This window comes from Peromyscus californicus, unplaced genomic scaffold (genome assembly GCF_007827085.1).
Source record: "Peromyscus californicus insignis strain IS unplaced genomic scaffold, ASM782708v3 Scaffold_13__1_contigs__length_99412109, whole genome shotgun sequence".
NCBI classification, from domain to species: Eukaryota; Metazoa; Chordata; class Mammalia; order Rodentia; family Cricetidae; genus Peromyscus; species Peromyscus californicus.
The window spans coordinates 38567195-38583462 of NW_026294424.1; the positions used below are offsets into that span (position 1 = coordinate 38567195).

The following is a 16268-nucleotide window of genomic DNA, read 5'->3' on the forward strand; positions in this document are numbered from 1 at the left end:
TGTCATGGTGCTGTTTGAACTTCTCCTTCTTTATTGTCCTTTCTGTGGTGGAAGTTCCATGTCTTCTGTGTTTGCCAAGGAGCTGCCCTCCTCATTGTTCTCTGGAGTCTTTGTCACTGAGGTTGCAAATCCTTTTCTTTCTTGACAGAAAGTTCCCTTTCTTTTCTGCACTCTGTTTCTACCTTCTCCTGGGTTTGTTTCTGAGCACCCAGTCAGCACTTGAAGCTTCATGTGCGGTTTCACCCAGTTCCTTTCCTTGGACCGGTGTCGGACCCTCACTTTTTCATATTCAGTCAGCGTGTGACTGTCTTTGCTTTCCCCCTGTCCCTTGTTTCTCTCTCATTTCCCTTCCTTGTGTCCTGCCCTTCTTGTAGGTGGAGCCTTCCCTCATCTCAGCTGCTCCTTTGTCTCCCTCAGTCCTCAGTCACAGGATGGTAGAGTCTTGCTGGGGGCCCCTGCTCCTAGACGCTTGGTTTGTTTGTTGTTTTTGTTTTTTCCCACCCACTCAATAAAATGTCTTCTTATGAGGGTAAACTCTGCTCAGCTCAGAGGGCGTTTCTTTTGTTCTGTCTGGCATGTTTCAGTCAGGTGTTGCCTAGCACCCTTGGAGATTCAGGAACTTACCTGGTCTTCAGTACACTATTGCTTTCCTCTAGTCTACTTCCTTTGAAGCATCTTGAGGCTTTCTTAGAGATATGCCATCCTTACATGTGTAGATCTTACCTTGCCTTCATGTACATTTCTTGAGGGCAAGGGTACTATTTATTTTTGGATCATTTGTGTGAGCGTACAGGGCATCAACATTGCTTAACAAGATTGAACAAGACATGCCCCGTAAAGGGATCCTTCCTAAAGAGTGGGGCTCACATAGGAACTAGAATCCTAAGATGCTGTTGTGTGCCTTCCACATGTGCGTAAGTTCCCTCTACACAGTCATATGATTGTCACATGGGATAAATTATATTCAAGACCTTACAGACAAGTATGGCTTGCTGCTTATCGTAGCATCTTAATTATTTTCTTGGAGGTTTTTCTGTTATGTTTCTTTCATGATGTCCTCTTACCTATTTAACTCATGCTGTTTCCATTTTGCCACCACACAGTTACACATTCAGGCCTGTTTCCTATACATCAGGCTCTTGCTGCTACCTATAAACATTTGAAATGAGCTAGTAGATGTATTGTTTCTTTTGTGCTGTAGTTATTGTCATGTGACTCTTTATTTTCCTTTTGTTGCTGGGGATTGGACTTAGGAGTCTCATCTATGCTAGACAAGCATCTGTTCCTGAACCTCTTCTTAGCCCAGTGGCTGTTTATTTCTAAGTCATACTTGCAGTCACTTCTCTCTTGAACCCTGGCATTGTACTGTCTGCATTTCCATTCATTTTTATGACAGTGTCCCCTTAGTGTCTAACCCTTTAAATTTGACATCTGTATGCTTGCCTTTGTTTGACCATTTTCAATATGAGATTAAGTTTGTATTTGTCCTTACATTTTAGGCCGATCCTCCCTGTTTCCAATAGACGATAGCTTGTTGGACGATGGTCACAGTGATCAAGTTGGTGTTTTAAAACTCACCCACATGTTATTCAGCCCATCAAAATGGAGAGCGAATAGAACGCTTTTCTCGAAAAGTTTTTGTTGGTGGGCTTCCTCCAGATATTGATGAAGGTAAGTTCATCCTGCCTTAAAAATAAAACCCAGGAAAAAATAGTTTTTGAGCTGTTGAAATATGAAAGTATTTCAACAAGTATTTGAACAAGTACTTTTAAGTTCTAGTGTTTTTTTATCATATGCAAATCATCACTGAACATTTTTATAAAGGTCTCCATATTCTAGCTCATATCCTAATGTTTAATGCAGAACACACATGACAATATTTGTGTGACTGTAACATGTACACATGACACTCCCATGCACACATACACAATGCAATAAATGGAACCAGCTATGACTCTTATCTACAGTGTGCAAAAATCAAAGATTAAATTTCTTTAAATTTATCAATTTACTTAAAGATACAGAAACACAGTACAAAATCCAATAAGAAAATAGAAATTAGAACTATGCAAATGTTAGTAAATAATAATATAGAAAGTAACTTAAGGTAAAGATTAAAAAATAATTTAAACTATGTTTACAATGCCATGGGAAATCTACCCATTCATTAATAGCCTACAGAGTATATTTTGCTACATTTGGATAATTTTTTCAATTATGGTTCATATATCTACAAATGTATTCTGCATATTCATCAACTAACATAGAGTATATCATTGAAACTGAACTTATAATATTTGAGTGTCAATGAAATTACCTGGCTTATGTTAGGCATTGGTATGTTTTACCGACATTATAGCTAGTCTTGTTTTCAGTAGACCTTATCCTAACACCTACAGAATACTAGAATTCACATTGATACATTAGTCTAACTAGGGTGCTGCTTTAAAATGAATTTATTTGCCTACAATAGTTTAAATTTTACATTGTGTTTTTATAAAGACATATTTTCCTTTTACATTAGAGTTAATCTTAAGGTATTTGACACTTTAGACATTAAATCTTCCAAATACTTACAAGTACAGGGTTTCTTGGAATGAATCATTAGAACTAATTTGTGATGCACATTCTGTACTTTCCTAAGATGAGATCACTGCCAGCTTCAGAAGATTTGGACCTTTGGTAGTAGATTGGCCCCATAAAGCAGAAAGCAAATCCTATTTTCCACCAAAAGGTAAGAGGCTTTTTACTAATATTTGCGAGGTTGTATGAGAGCAAAAGGAATAATATTAATTATTTATTTGGGCCTTCTCTTAGAATTGACCGTGTGAGTACCTTTAGATAAATACTAATGATTTATGGACTGAGGAGGATGGCTTGTCCCAGGAAAGGCGCTAGCCACACAGGCCGGGAGTTCTACCCTAGATCCCATATGAAGGGGAGAAAGTTGTTCCCTGACATCCACATACACACAAATAATAAATTAAAAACTTTAAAAGTCAGGCTTTGTAGAGACCGTTTAGGGAGTCATAAGATTTTTGACTAATAAGTCTAATAATTTATAAATTCAAATGAATATATGTTTGAATATTTCTCTGCCAAAAGCATTATTCTTTTTTTTTGTTTGTTTGTTTTTTTGAGACAGGGTTTCTCTGTGCAGCTTTGCGCCTTTTCTAGAACTCACTTGGTAGTCCAGGCTGGCCTTGAACTCAGAGAGATCCCCTGGCTCTGCCTCCCGAGTGGTGGGATTAAAGGCGTGCACCACCACTGCCCGGCTGCATTATTCTAAAGTAACATGGATTCAAACTTATTTTCTGTTCTATGAGATCAAGATGCATATGAAGTGATTCATTTACATTTTATAAAAATAAAACGGGGGGGGGGGGGGGGAGGGGGGGGGGCAGGCGTGGTAGTACACGCCCTTTAATCCCAGCACTGGGAGGCAGAGCCAGGAGGATCTCTGTGAGTTCAAGGCCAGCCTGGTCTACAGAGCGAGATCCAGGACAAGCACCAGAACTACATGGAGAAACCCTGTCTCAAAAAAAACAAAAAAATTAAATAGATTCATAAAATATAAACCGGTTAAGTAATTCACATATTACAAGGTATACACAAGTATTCAGGTAACAGTATGACACAGCATTGGGGAAGTAACTTTTCAAGTATTTTTAACTCACTGTCAAGTACTGTTTTTAAACTTTCAATTTTATAAAAAGTAAACTGACAGAGGAAGAAATAGCAAAAAACATCGAGCTCGGAGCATAGATAAGGACTTTTCCAGTGGAATTCCAGTTGCTCAGGAAATAGGCTCCTATCCTAATGAAATGAACAAACTGTACAGTGAAGGAAACAATGAAGAGACAGCGCTGCAGCTACAGAATGGGGGAAAGTCCCCACAACTATACACGTGGCATGGGATTAATAACAGACTATGACCCAAAGACAGCACATGACCCAACCAGGAATGGACTTAGGAAGTGAAATAAAATTAAAACTTTCTGAGATTCCATCTCACTGTAATAAAAAAATGACTATCATCAAGAAAACAAGCAAATGCTTGTGGGGATATAGGAAAGAAGAGCCCTTATTCACTCACTGTTGGTGACAGAGAAATCCAGTGCAGCCACCATGTAAATCAGTGCAGGGATTTCTCAAAGTAGAAAAAAATAGAGTTATCGTTTGATCTGGGTTGTAGCACTGCCTGGCGTGTTGTACCCAGAGGGCTTTATATAAACCTCACAGACAGGGTCGCACATTCCTGTTTACTGCTGCTCTGTTTATAAAAGGTGGGAAATGGGATCAGTCTTGGCTACATCTCACCTGATGAATAGATAATGAAAGTGGCATTCAAGTACATGGTAGACTTTTATTCAACCATAAAGAAAAATGAAATTATGAAAATTTCAGGAAAATATATGGAAGTAGAAAATATATTAAGTGAGGTTACTCAGAGCAAGAAAGAGAAATGCCATCTGTTTCTCTCATATGTAGATCTTAATTTCTAATTTTTAGCATCTCTCTATGTGGAAATGAGTGTATTTAGCGATCAGAGAATAGAAAGGGGCCATGAGCCATAGAAAGGGGGAGGAGGCATTGGGGAGCGAAGGGGAGACAGTGGAGCACGAGTGATGTGAAGTTGAGGGAGGGGTGCTGGTGGCGGAAGGGCTAAGTGGACCCAGAGCAGACAGACAAGCAGAGAAGGCTTGGAGGGAGAGGTCAGCAGTGCCCACATGTGGGTGAATTGCCCCAAGGAAACCTGCTGCTTTAGTGGACTAACTGAAAATAAGCCGGGCGGTGGTAGTGCATGCCTTTAATCCTAGCACTGGGAGGCAGAGCCAAACAGATCTCTGTGAGTTCAAGTCCAGCCCGCTCTACAGAGCAAGATTCAGGACAGGCACAAGAACTACACAGAGAAACCTGTCTCAAAAAAAACAAAAACCAAACAAACAAAAAACAGATAAATGTGAGGAGGAAATTTAGTTGCTAGGATCACTTACTTTTAGGATAAGTCTCTGCAATGCTTGTGTTCCTGTACAAGTCACGTGATCAAAAAGAACTGATGTTATTCCTCATTCAGAATTACAAATGACAAATTGTCTATAGTGAATAAAGGATACATTGAAGAACTTTTAGTTTAGTATTATTAAAACAGGTCCAGAAAAATACTGTCATGGCTGAGAGGATTAGCAAGTCTGGATAAGGCACCTGTAAACTCCCGTCATCCCCGACCTGGATTGCTCCAGCCACTCTCCTGCAGCTGCTGTGTTCTGTCTGTTGTCCCCTGGGGTCTGGCCACAGCAGTCTCTGAAAGCACAGCCAGTTCCTAAACCCTTCACTGCTGGGGTAGAGGCAAACCTGCCTCTGTCCCACCTGATCTCACATCTCCCTCCCTGCTTCTGTTTCGTTGTCTGCTCCAAGTGTTTATTTTCTGAAACTGAACAAAGATAACACCAGTAAATCATAGTTTTTAGTGAAATTATCCTTAACTGTAGCCCTTAACCAGTGTTGTCCAAACTCGGTTCTTTCAAGGGTTATCCACCTCTGAGCATTTCCCATGGTTGGGAAACACAGATAAGGTGATAGCTATTTGGCGAAACTACCCTGTGACTAGATCAGAGGCTTGAGCTCTCAGACCCTAAGCCTAGCTCTTCTGTGGCAAGCAGCATTTACCTTATGTGATGATCATTAGCTTACTTCATTGAATTCTAACAAAAATTATATGGAGGGTGTTTGTAAAAATATTATAATCTCTAATGATTTGCATTCTCTAGGTTATGGACATAATTTAATTATAATCTTTAATTTTGGTAATGGATGTCTCTTGCCTAATAGTAACAAACTATTAAAAATTTAAAATATGAAGTTTAAGGCATTTTTAAATTATATTATAATAAAATATTAATATTAAATATCACAAATTTTAAAATTGTCTTTTGGGGGGGGTTTCAAGACAGGGTTCCTCTGTGTAGTTTTGGTGCCTGTCCTGGATCTTGCTCTGTAGACCAGGCTGGCCTCAAACTCAGAGAGATCTGCCTGGCTCTGCCTCCCGAGTGCTGGGATTAAAGGCGTGCCCCACCACCGCCCAGCTAAAATACTCATTTTAAAGTGGTATTTTAGTATCTTGGTCTAGAGTTAGGTTATTATAGGATGATTATAGTTCTTTGAAATTTAGTTTATATCAAAATTAACTCCTTAAAGAAAACTACTCTTCATGTTGTCAAGAATATAATTTTCCTAGCAATTATAAAAGATTTCGGTATATTTTTAATCTTGCATAGTCTTATCTATGGAATTTTCTATTTAGTGCAGATTTGTGTAACAACTTCAGGTATTTTTTTATACAAAGACATCAAATGATGCACTTTTGTACTACATCAGAGCACTGTGCTCTTTGAGTTCTGAGCGTAGCTTGACTTCACAGTCAGCTTGCATCATGAACTGGGTGGGGAGGGGTACTTGTTTCACTGGACTGGACTGTGATACTGTACAGACTGCCATAGGACCTTGTCAGGGCTGTTGTCAGTCACTGGAAATGATCACATATAGAAAGCTCAGCACGTAAGTATGGACCCCGCCTACTACATACATGCTTCTTGATGGATGTTGACATTTGGTGTTCACACAGAAGAGTGGGAGGAGGACACAGTTTGCAAAGTCTGACAATGACAAGAGCAAGTTTCCCAGTCTAAACAGTCTCTAAACAGCTTGAAAGAGGTGTTTCCCTGCTCATCCATGTTAAGATGTGGTTGAAAAATTCTAAACCATTCTTAAAGAAGAAGAACATGTTTCATTCCAACTTCTATAAGGCAACTTGCCTGGTATTGTTTGAAAGGTTCTAGGAAACCAGAGTATCCCTTTAGGAACAGTTACCTGGTCATTTCCAATTATTCTCTAGTCCAGAAATATGCTCTAGAACTTGCATCACCACATGAGCATTAAAGACAACTTTGGCCTCTAGTATGAAGAAAAGTGTCACTGGTAGATAGCATTACAATACCTTGAAGCTGACCTGAGCGTGAACTGCTCAACCGCTTGCTGTGAACACGTCACTTAACCTCTGGCATCTCAGTCTTTCCTTCTGTAAATGGGAATGTTTCATAGATTTGTATAGTCAACCTGAAAGTGCAGCTTTCCTGAGACTGACTGACCTCACTCACTCACTCACTCACTCACTCATACACACACACACAGTGTGTGTGTGTGTGTGTGTGTGTGTGTGTGTGTGTGTGTGTGTGTGTGTGTGATGGGATATTGTGTTCTCCTGTGGAAACAATGATTCACACCTATTTGGTGGGCTTTATGTGTCTTTGAACAGTACTTACATTGAGGTCAGGCCACTTAACTTGACGTGCTGCATCGTTTGTATGGTTGTTGTAGGCTATGCATTCCTCCTCTTTCAAGAAGAGAGCTCAGTTCAGGCACTCATTGACGCTTGCATTGAAGAAGATGGAAAGCTCTACCTGTGTGTTTCCAGCCCTACTATCAAGGACAAACCTGTAAGTAAACACCATATGACCTGTGGCCTATAAAGGCAGGTTTGCAAAACAGCATTTTTAAATTACTGTTTTAAAAAATTAAGACTGCATTAAAAATTTTAAACAATAAAAGGAATAAGCCCAAATGTAATTTTCTCTATAGGTTCAAATTCGTCCTTGGAATTTAAGTGATAGTGATTTCGTCATGGATGGGTCTCAGCCTTTGGATCCCCGAAAAACAATTTTTGTTGGCGGTGTTCCTAGGCCATTAAGGGCTGGTAAGTAGAATCCCTAAGTCAGAAAAATTTGTATTCTCTTCCTGTTGATTTTGATGTCTAAGAAAGTAGGCATTTTTCCACATTTGAGGCATTAACTGAAGCTAGTATTCTAAACGAGTGAGTTACAAAGTTCTGTTTCTCAGTAACTAGTAACCAAAAACCTGAAGGCTGTCGAGTAGGGTGTAATTACAAATGTGGATATTTACTGCATATGCATGTTATGCAGTATCACACCATCTGAAGGTGCTGGTGATTGCTGTCTCTGAAAGCAGCCTCCTCAAGTCAGGGAGATAAGAATTAGCTTCACACATGTAAGTGCTCAAAGAATGTGATAACTGCTGCAAAGAGAGAAGATTGGGAAGAGAAATGTGTGTGTGTGTGTGTGTGTGTGTGTGTGTGTGTGTGTGTGTGTGTGTTCATATTTAGAATATACTATGGTGTGATATCTTAAAAATATTTAAGCTGATAAAAAAAAACTGAAGAGAGTTTGGACAATAGGAGCATTGTGAGGAGTGTGTTTCAGACAAAGCGAACAGCATATTTGGAAGTCTTGAGTGCAGAGCAGCAGGGTGTATTTATGGAGGGACTGTATAAAGCATAGAGTGGGTGACCGAGGGATGCATAGAGTGATGAGAGAGATACAAAAAGATACTGGAAAAAAAATCAACAGAAATTAGATCATGCAAGTCTAATAGACTAATTGATGTTGATCCTCAGAACAAGAGGAGTTTTTAAGCAAAAGAGAGACATAATCACATAGTTTTTTTTTTTTTTTTGAAAGATCAGATAAGCTGATGATTCATGAAGGAAAAGAAGCTGTGAGTAAATAATGGTAGGCCAGGTACAGGCCTCTTGTATGGGACTGGTGGTGGTAATGGAGAAAGAACCAGGTGAACAGATAATTGAATACTTAGGCAGAAAATAGAAAGTTAAATTCCATTTTCAGATTTAAGCTACTGGGTGGTTGGTGATGGCTTGAAAATAGCGTGAGAAACAGCAAAGGAGGGGCAGGTTAAAGGAGACTGTGTTTGGGTTATGAATATAGGTTCCTGGCCCCATTCAGAAGTCTCAAGTAGAAATTTCAATTAAACCATGTGGCATCTAGTACAGTGTTTAAAAAAATAATTTTTTCTAATGTTTTGGAAATAAATGGGAGAGGAAGGATTGAAGACAAGCAGATAAGCTTGTTTCCATTAACCAAATGAAAAATGATACTCAGCTTTTAAAGCAGACCTGCCTGATGGAAGTGAACGGATTAGGTTCTCTCACTATGTTCTGAAAAGCAAGTCTATGAGATTATCTGTATAGTGAAAGTGAAGGATGAAGGCAGAAATTCTATTTGCACAATTGAGTCAACAAAATCTCATCAGATTATGTTTCATTAAATAGAGGAAGAACGTGTTCATGTATGGCCCTTTTTAGCATCCTGTGTGTTGCAGTATCACAAGAAATAGCGGAAAATAGTTGCTTTATGAGGAATTCAGACACAAATTCAGAAGCTTAAAGGTACATAGGTGGTATTTAAATACATGATATAGACTGGGATCACCAAAACCCAACTGTAGGCAAAGGAACAAAGACTGAAACTTCAGGTGTTTTGACATTGAAAAGTGAGACTAAGAAGTCATCAATGAAGTGAATTATCAGCAGAATAAAAATACCTCGCAAGTCATATGGAAAAATATTTCCAGACAAAATAGTAGATTATCTATGCTAATTATCAGTGCTGCCAGCAGGAAGATGGGGCACTGGATTTACAAGATGGGAAAGTTGATTTTGAAAAGATCAATTAGAGTGCAGTCACAGGCTAATAATCTGATCGTTAAGGGTTGTTCAGAGAGATATGGGGCCAATCTGGCTATGAAATCTGTTACTCATTGGTCACCAGGGTGATTGAGCTGATCTGGCCTCCCTCACCATACTGTGTTTCCCTGCCAACCTGCATACTCTGTCAAAAACAAAAAAACCAAAAAAAAACAAAACAAAAAAACCAAGATTCTCTTGTAGACAAGGACTGTCTTTAAGGAAAAAAAAAGACCCATGCTTGTTGAAGTGAGTATGAGAGGAAAGCTGAACTCTGGGAGAGAGGAGGGATTGTCCTGCCATAAAGAAAATGAACGAGATGGATGTACGTGTGAAAGAGTTGGATTTTAACAAAAGAACATGAAACTGTTTGTATCCCAGATCGTTGGACAGTGCTATGGTGGTAATGACTTTACAGTAGGCAAGTGGTTTGGGGCTTTTGTTTTGTTTTGTTTGTGAGGTTAAGAATGGAACTCAGTGGTAGCATGCCTGCCAGCCTGTGCAAAGCTCTGGCTCCCAGGCTCTCTTAACAGCTGCTTTGTGTTAGTGTTCTCCTGACTGGTAATTGTTGATTTACTGTCTTCTCACCTTCAATGTGAATGCCTTTTCTTTTGAAGTGGAACTTGCTATGATCATGGACCGGCTGTATGGTGGCGTGTGTTACGCTGGAATTGATACGGATCCAGAACTAAAATACCCAAAAGGTGCTGGGCGAGTTGCTTTCTCCAATCAGCAGAGCTACATTGCTGCCATCAGTGCTCGATTTGTTCAGCTTCAGCATGGTGATATTGATAAACGTGTAAGTTACATATTGGGAGGTCATCTGTGTCTTACTTAGTACTTACAGGTGCTTTTTACCATAAGGAGTTAATAATATGGCTCAAACACTTTTATCTTTCTTTGTCTCCTAGCGTTATATCCTTGAAATACAAATTTCTTGATGTACTTTAAACTTGAGACATAAAAACCATAAATATAGACGTGATTTTAAAACCATGTCAAAAATTTTTATCAGCCAATAAGTCTGAGCTATCTGTCTAGCTGTGGAGGCAGTATATACAAGCTTGCGCCCAAGACAGAGTGCTTGGGACCAAGCCCAGTGTCTGCCGCTGGCTCTGTAATCTCAGGCAAACAGCCCTCTCTGAGCCACTTTTCCTGACTTCCAACGTGGGAAGGAGTTCTAGTTAGTCTCCTGGTATTTTGAGGACTAAATGAACTTCACTTGTGCACAAGCACTTGGAAAAGAAGTTGGTCCACAGGAAGTGCTAATTAAGAGTGAGTTTTCATTTATAAAAACTAAAATTCAGACACTATATTTCTGTAAGTCATTTAACCTAAAATTGGAAACATTAGTTCGTTAGTAGCATAGATTGGGTCTATATATAGAAGTCTGGTGAATGACAGCTTGAAGTTATCCTGTTGAATACTTGTGAGCTCTCATTGCTGTCTAAAATAGGAGACCAAGCTACTCATTAACATACCAGTTTCACACACAACTAACTATTCTAAAACAATGACCCCATCCAGTCAGCCAGAGACAGCAGCCTGGGATGTTCATAAGTTACAAGGAAGCAAGGCTGCAGTAGCTGAAAGCAGCTGACACTGAACCACAGTGTGAGCGATCCCCAGGTCTTACACTCCAACAGTCTGTCGTTCTCACATAGATGTGGAAACAGGTCAAGGGAGTCTGCTGTTTAGGGCCAACTCAAACCTGACATCATTGGCTGAATCAGTCCTTCCCAGTGGGGCATTATTTCCTAAGAGTTTATAAAGATGTCTGGACATGCCCTGGATCAGATTAGCCACAGTTCTGGCTTGTTTGCAGCAGTTACTGCAAGCAAGGTGCAGCCCTGACCTGCAGTAGAGAAAGCTGCTGCAACCTTAGTGGCTGTTGAGTTTCACCAGCTTACAGATGATACTAGAATGAGAGAGGAATCTGAGAAGTCTGTCTTCCGTGATAACCCCTTATGAGTTTTGCTTACAACTTGAAGGTATTGATGCTAACATACAGGTGTTAGAAAAGTGAGAGGGGAATGTCTTCAATCTTTAGTTTGTTAAAGTGTTTTTTTTCCTCCCTTTAGAAAATAGAGTAAAATAGCACTTAGTGACCTCTGAATGAAACACTTTGAAATAAGTGAACTAGTGTTGAACCACTTAAGCTTGCAGCCCGTTATGAACATGAAACATGATCCACAAATGTAGTCAGCACAGAAGCAAACTGGCTTTCATTTGCCCTCCTCTGGAGGGGATGGTTCCCTAAGACACTGCTACTTTCTCCTCCTTTTCTCTAGAACACTATAAACATTTAAAATCATTCCAATTTTTTATTTCTCAAGCAGACTCCAATGAGGTCTTTTCTATTTCTAGGTGGAGGTAAAGCCATATGTGCTGGATGACCAGATGTGTGATGAATGCCAGGGCGCACGCTGTGGTGGAAAATTTGCCCCCTTTTTTTGTGCCAATGTCACTTGCCTGCAGTATTACTGTGAGTTTTGTTGGGCAAATATCCACTCTCGTGCAGGACGTGAGTTCCATAAGCCATTGGTGAAGGAAGGTGCTGATCGTCCGCGTCAGATCCACTTTCGCTGGAATTAAGTACAGCAAACTGGCCTCCGTCTAACAAGGAAAGAAAGGGTGCATGTGGCTTACTGTGCTGAAGATACTGACCTGCAGAAGAAATAAGTGCATTCTTCTGCTTCTCACCCAGCTCTCAATACATGCATCGTTATCAGCAGCCAAAACACTACAAGCCTCTTGTTTTTCACCAAAACCCTACATCTCAGGCTTACTAATTTTTGTGATATTTTCATGTTAAAATAAAATGTTTTTTTGTATTTTCTCCAAGTTATTTTTATATGTAAAGTTAAAATTAGATATGAGAATGTTTTGCGTAGGGGCAACACAGTCTGCTGCTATATAGTGGGTGAAGCGTGCACTTATTTCTTAACATGGGTTTTTAACTTCAAGATCTGCCCCAGTACTTTACCAAAGGTAGCAAAATAATAGTGAAGATGGAATATGTCTGCTACAAATGCTTATTTTTATTGTTGCTGTTTTCAGTGTGTACATAAACTAAAAATTAGGGTTGATTTTGTTGCTCTCCATTTTGACTTGCAAGAAATAATACCTCAAGATAATCTGATTTATTAGCTATTTTTAAACATTTTTAATCACAAGCTGTATTAGCTTTGCTGCTATATAGGTGTTATGTGTAAATGTCACCTATTAATACGGGATTGAAAACGTTAGAGACACACTGCATTGCGGATGAAATGCAGGCAGCACAATATGGCCGAAACTGCCATAGTTTAGAATGTGAAACAATGCATGTTTACTTAACCTGTGTCCACCATATGCATGCACTAGGACATTAACTAATGAGGTGAGGTATTGCAAATGTTCAAAAAGCTCTCTTGAATCTAGGTAGCATGGACAAATTATAAAATTTGTTTCTTTACAAAAAAGCAAACTTGCATGCATTATTGTGACTTCAAGTTAAAAATGTTGTCCTACATGTGTACAATATGCAAATTAGTTTTAGATTAGAGAGTGCAGCCATTTTGTGATCTGGTCAGTAGTGGAATTCGATTTTATGCAGACTGGATGTAATATTTGTAATCCCTGTGCAATTTTGTGATGTGCGGTTCTAATTCATGTGCAGTGATATAGTATAGATAAAAGATTGAATAAAAGAAAAACACAGGAAATTTAAAGAAAGTTGATTTTAGCCCCTTTGATAGTTCATGGTTAAGATATCCTTTAAAAACCAAAGATGGCCAGCACACTGCTAACCAGTCACCGAATGTGAGACCCATGAGAAGCCCATACTTTAAAAAGAGGGTTTTATAGAAGAACACAGAACTTTAGTGAAGTCAAAATGGAGATGGGAAAATATAACAAATGGCTAGTTGCATAAAATTTACCTTTAAGACAATGGTGAAATCTGGCTTAAATTTGCTTACATGTTTGACCTATGTATATGGGGTCTTCTGTCTAAACTGGGGTCACTGTTGCATGGAGCATTGTTATTCTTAATGGTTAAGAATTGCTTTTTTAAAACTTTGATGAAGGAATTTCAGTAATGACTTTGCTTGCAGTTTTTTTTTTCTTTTTTCTTTATTGAGGGAGTTGCGTGGAAACATGCACAGTTCTGACCTAGAACATCGTTCGTGGTGGTTTTCCTCTTTAGAGCATCCTAACCGCAGCTAGCCCTGTGTTGATAATGCAGGAGTTACTCTGCAGTAGAAGCAAAGCACCCCACAATGGTAAATGTTTTGTTTTTGTTTTCGTTTTGTTTTAATGCAGAACTAAGATTTTTGACTCTAAAGAGAGAAAATTACAAGGGTATGGCCTGTGCAGCAAACCCTTGGGACAATCCTTCACATGAGCAAAGTGCTGATCTCAACATTGGTTGTCGATGGTATGCTTTTTTGTACTGTAAAAATACGTGGTTCATGTCTAACTGCTGTTTTATTGTGGTTGTGGCTCAAGTTTTTAATGTTTGAAGTTGACGCTGTTTTCAGAGGAGCTCTTTACTAATTTATTTGTCAATGTCCCTACTTGTTACTCCCCATGACCCTCCAGAGTTTCTGGAGCATTCTTTTCTACCCTCGCCCTGCCAGACCTTGATCCATTTTGACATTTGTTATGCACTATTTTTATATCTCTGTGAGAGATTTTTCCAACAGTCAGCTATTTTATGGCACACTTTTTTTGACTGATGACATCTCCTTTGCTATACCTCAATTTTTGGAATTTAGAAAAGAAATCAGTAGTTTTGCAATGTTAATTATTTAGATATTTAATTTCGCAGATTTTTAAACTTTATTTTCATAATTTCTGCTTAATGTTTAAAATTGAAGAGCCTTTTCATGTATTAAATAATGAACTCTAAAATAAATTGTATGATGAAATAATTGGAGATGCCGAAAATCATTTTCCCTTCTTAAACAGAAATGAAAAATTGAAATGAAGGGAAATGAAATGGATACCCTTTCCCACCAGGGTGAATGTGACAGAAATGCTGGTTTGTGTCACCTTCGTTTCTGTTAGGACAGAGCTTATTGGTCTAATATTTTGTTCCTCCCTGCCTAACCCCTACCTCTAATTTCCTTCCTTTTCTGTTTGGGGATTATTTTTCCTTTTATGTACTACATTCTTATTTTCTAACTGTTAAACACTGTATTAGAGTTTTTTTAATTTACAGATCATATTTATTTTACTATTTTTGTAGAAAATTATTAATTTTGATTGTATTTTTGTATTTTCAAAGCTTCTTCATTTGTGTTCCCTAAATGTTCATATTGCTGCCCAAAAGTATGAATGACTGTGGAGGAAAAAAGTACTTTACAAATCCACACTTTTTGTTAAGAAGGAGACATTTAGCATTTATATATTTGTGTATGGAAAACACTTGATATTTTATCCCTGTTGCATCTGGCTGCACGAGCCTCTCCTCACAGATGCCGCAAAACTTGAATCTAACACACTTTGGAAGGCTGACTAACCTCGATTCTGTGTTGTGATGTGCAATACTGTTTCTAATGTTTGTATAAAGATACAGTGTAAACCTTTTTAATGCAAATTTATTTTTTTCATTGCATATTTTGCAGACTTTATCCACAGTGTCATTTTTTACTGTCAGAAAAGATGCCCCTTTTGTCATTGCAACTATTTTTTAAACCCAGAAATCTTTGTACTGATGTAAATGATTGTAGTTATTTTGGATAGTGTTTTGCTAACAAAAGGAGAGACTTTTTTCATGCATATTTCTATTTTGTTTTTTTGGGTTTTATTTTATTTTAATAGTAGTAAAATACTTGGAATAATTTTTCATATTCTTGTCATTAATATTATTTTGTATTTTTATGTGAAAATATATAATTTTATGACACTAATTGCTAAAGTTTATTTTATGTTGAATTATTTTTGGAGCTGAAATCTTTGTAATATTAAAGCAACTAGTTTCTAATTCCCAGTTTCTGTATAGAATCGCACAAGTGGTTTATGGAGTGTTTGGATTGTAACTATAAATGGTTCTTTGATATGCAAATTAATATTTTCAGTTGATTTTATTTTATATTCCTAATGGGGTGTTAAAGCCGTTTTTTATTTTTTTCTAAATAAAAAGAGAACCCATGCTTTTATGGACACTAGGTAAAACGCCTTCAGCTTAAAATTTTTGTTAAATAATTTAGTTTATTTTATTGTTATCTTCCAGGTGTCTAAATCTCCAGTCTGTCTGTTGTACTGGTAATTTAACTCTGTAATGGAATAGTTTGCTGCCAACTATTTATATTAAGTAATTTTTAAATATTTGTAATATTGTTGACTGACTAATAAACTATTAAGTTATTGGCATAGCTGTGGAACCTTATTCAACAGTTTACACCTTACACACTATCAGGATCACTGAAATTGTAGTTTACTCAAAAGCATCATCTTAAGAAGCTCAAGCCACTCCGCAGTATAGTGTACAGGTGGGAGAAGCTCCAGGGACCACCAATGCAGAATTCCTCAGTATTTAATCCTGGAAGGCCCTTTGTTCACCTTCCTGCTCCTAGCGCTCACACACCTTAGAAATCTCTCACAGTGCCCCTAAAGTGTCACCTTATCTGACTTGATGCTATACTCAAGGCTGGCTAGAGAGTGCAAAGGTTAAAATACGGATGTTTAAAAAAAAAAATATGCCCAGCACTCGGGAGGCAGAGCC

General features: G+C 38.3%; 1 protein-coding gene across 1 annotated transcript in view; it reads left to right on the top strand.

Annotated features, from left to right (window-relative positions):
• The window catches only part of Cpeb2 (cytoplasmic polyadenylation element binding protein 2), a 57176-nt gene extending 41260 nt beyond the window's left edge, over nucleotides 1–15916 (top strand). The window contains 7 exon segments of the mRNA XM_052734841.1: nucleotides 1500–1570; nucleotides 1572–1671; nucleotides 2645–2734; nucleotides 7378–7496; nucleotides 7639–7753; nucleotides 10174–10355; nucleotides 11924–15916. Coding sequence (XP_052590801.1) covers nucleotides 1500–1570; nucleotides 1572–1671; nucleotides 2645–2734; nucleotides 7378–7496; nucleotides 7639–7753; nucleotides 10174–10355; nucleotides 11924–12151 — 905 coding nt within the window. The 3' untranslated portion in view covers nucleotides 12152–15916.
• The last annotated feature ends 352 nt before the right edge of the window (nucleotides 15917–16268 follow it).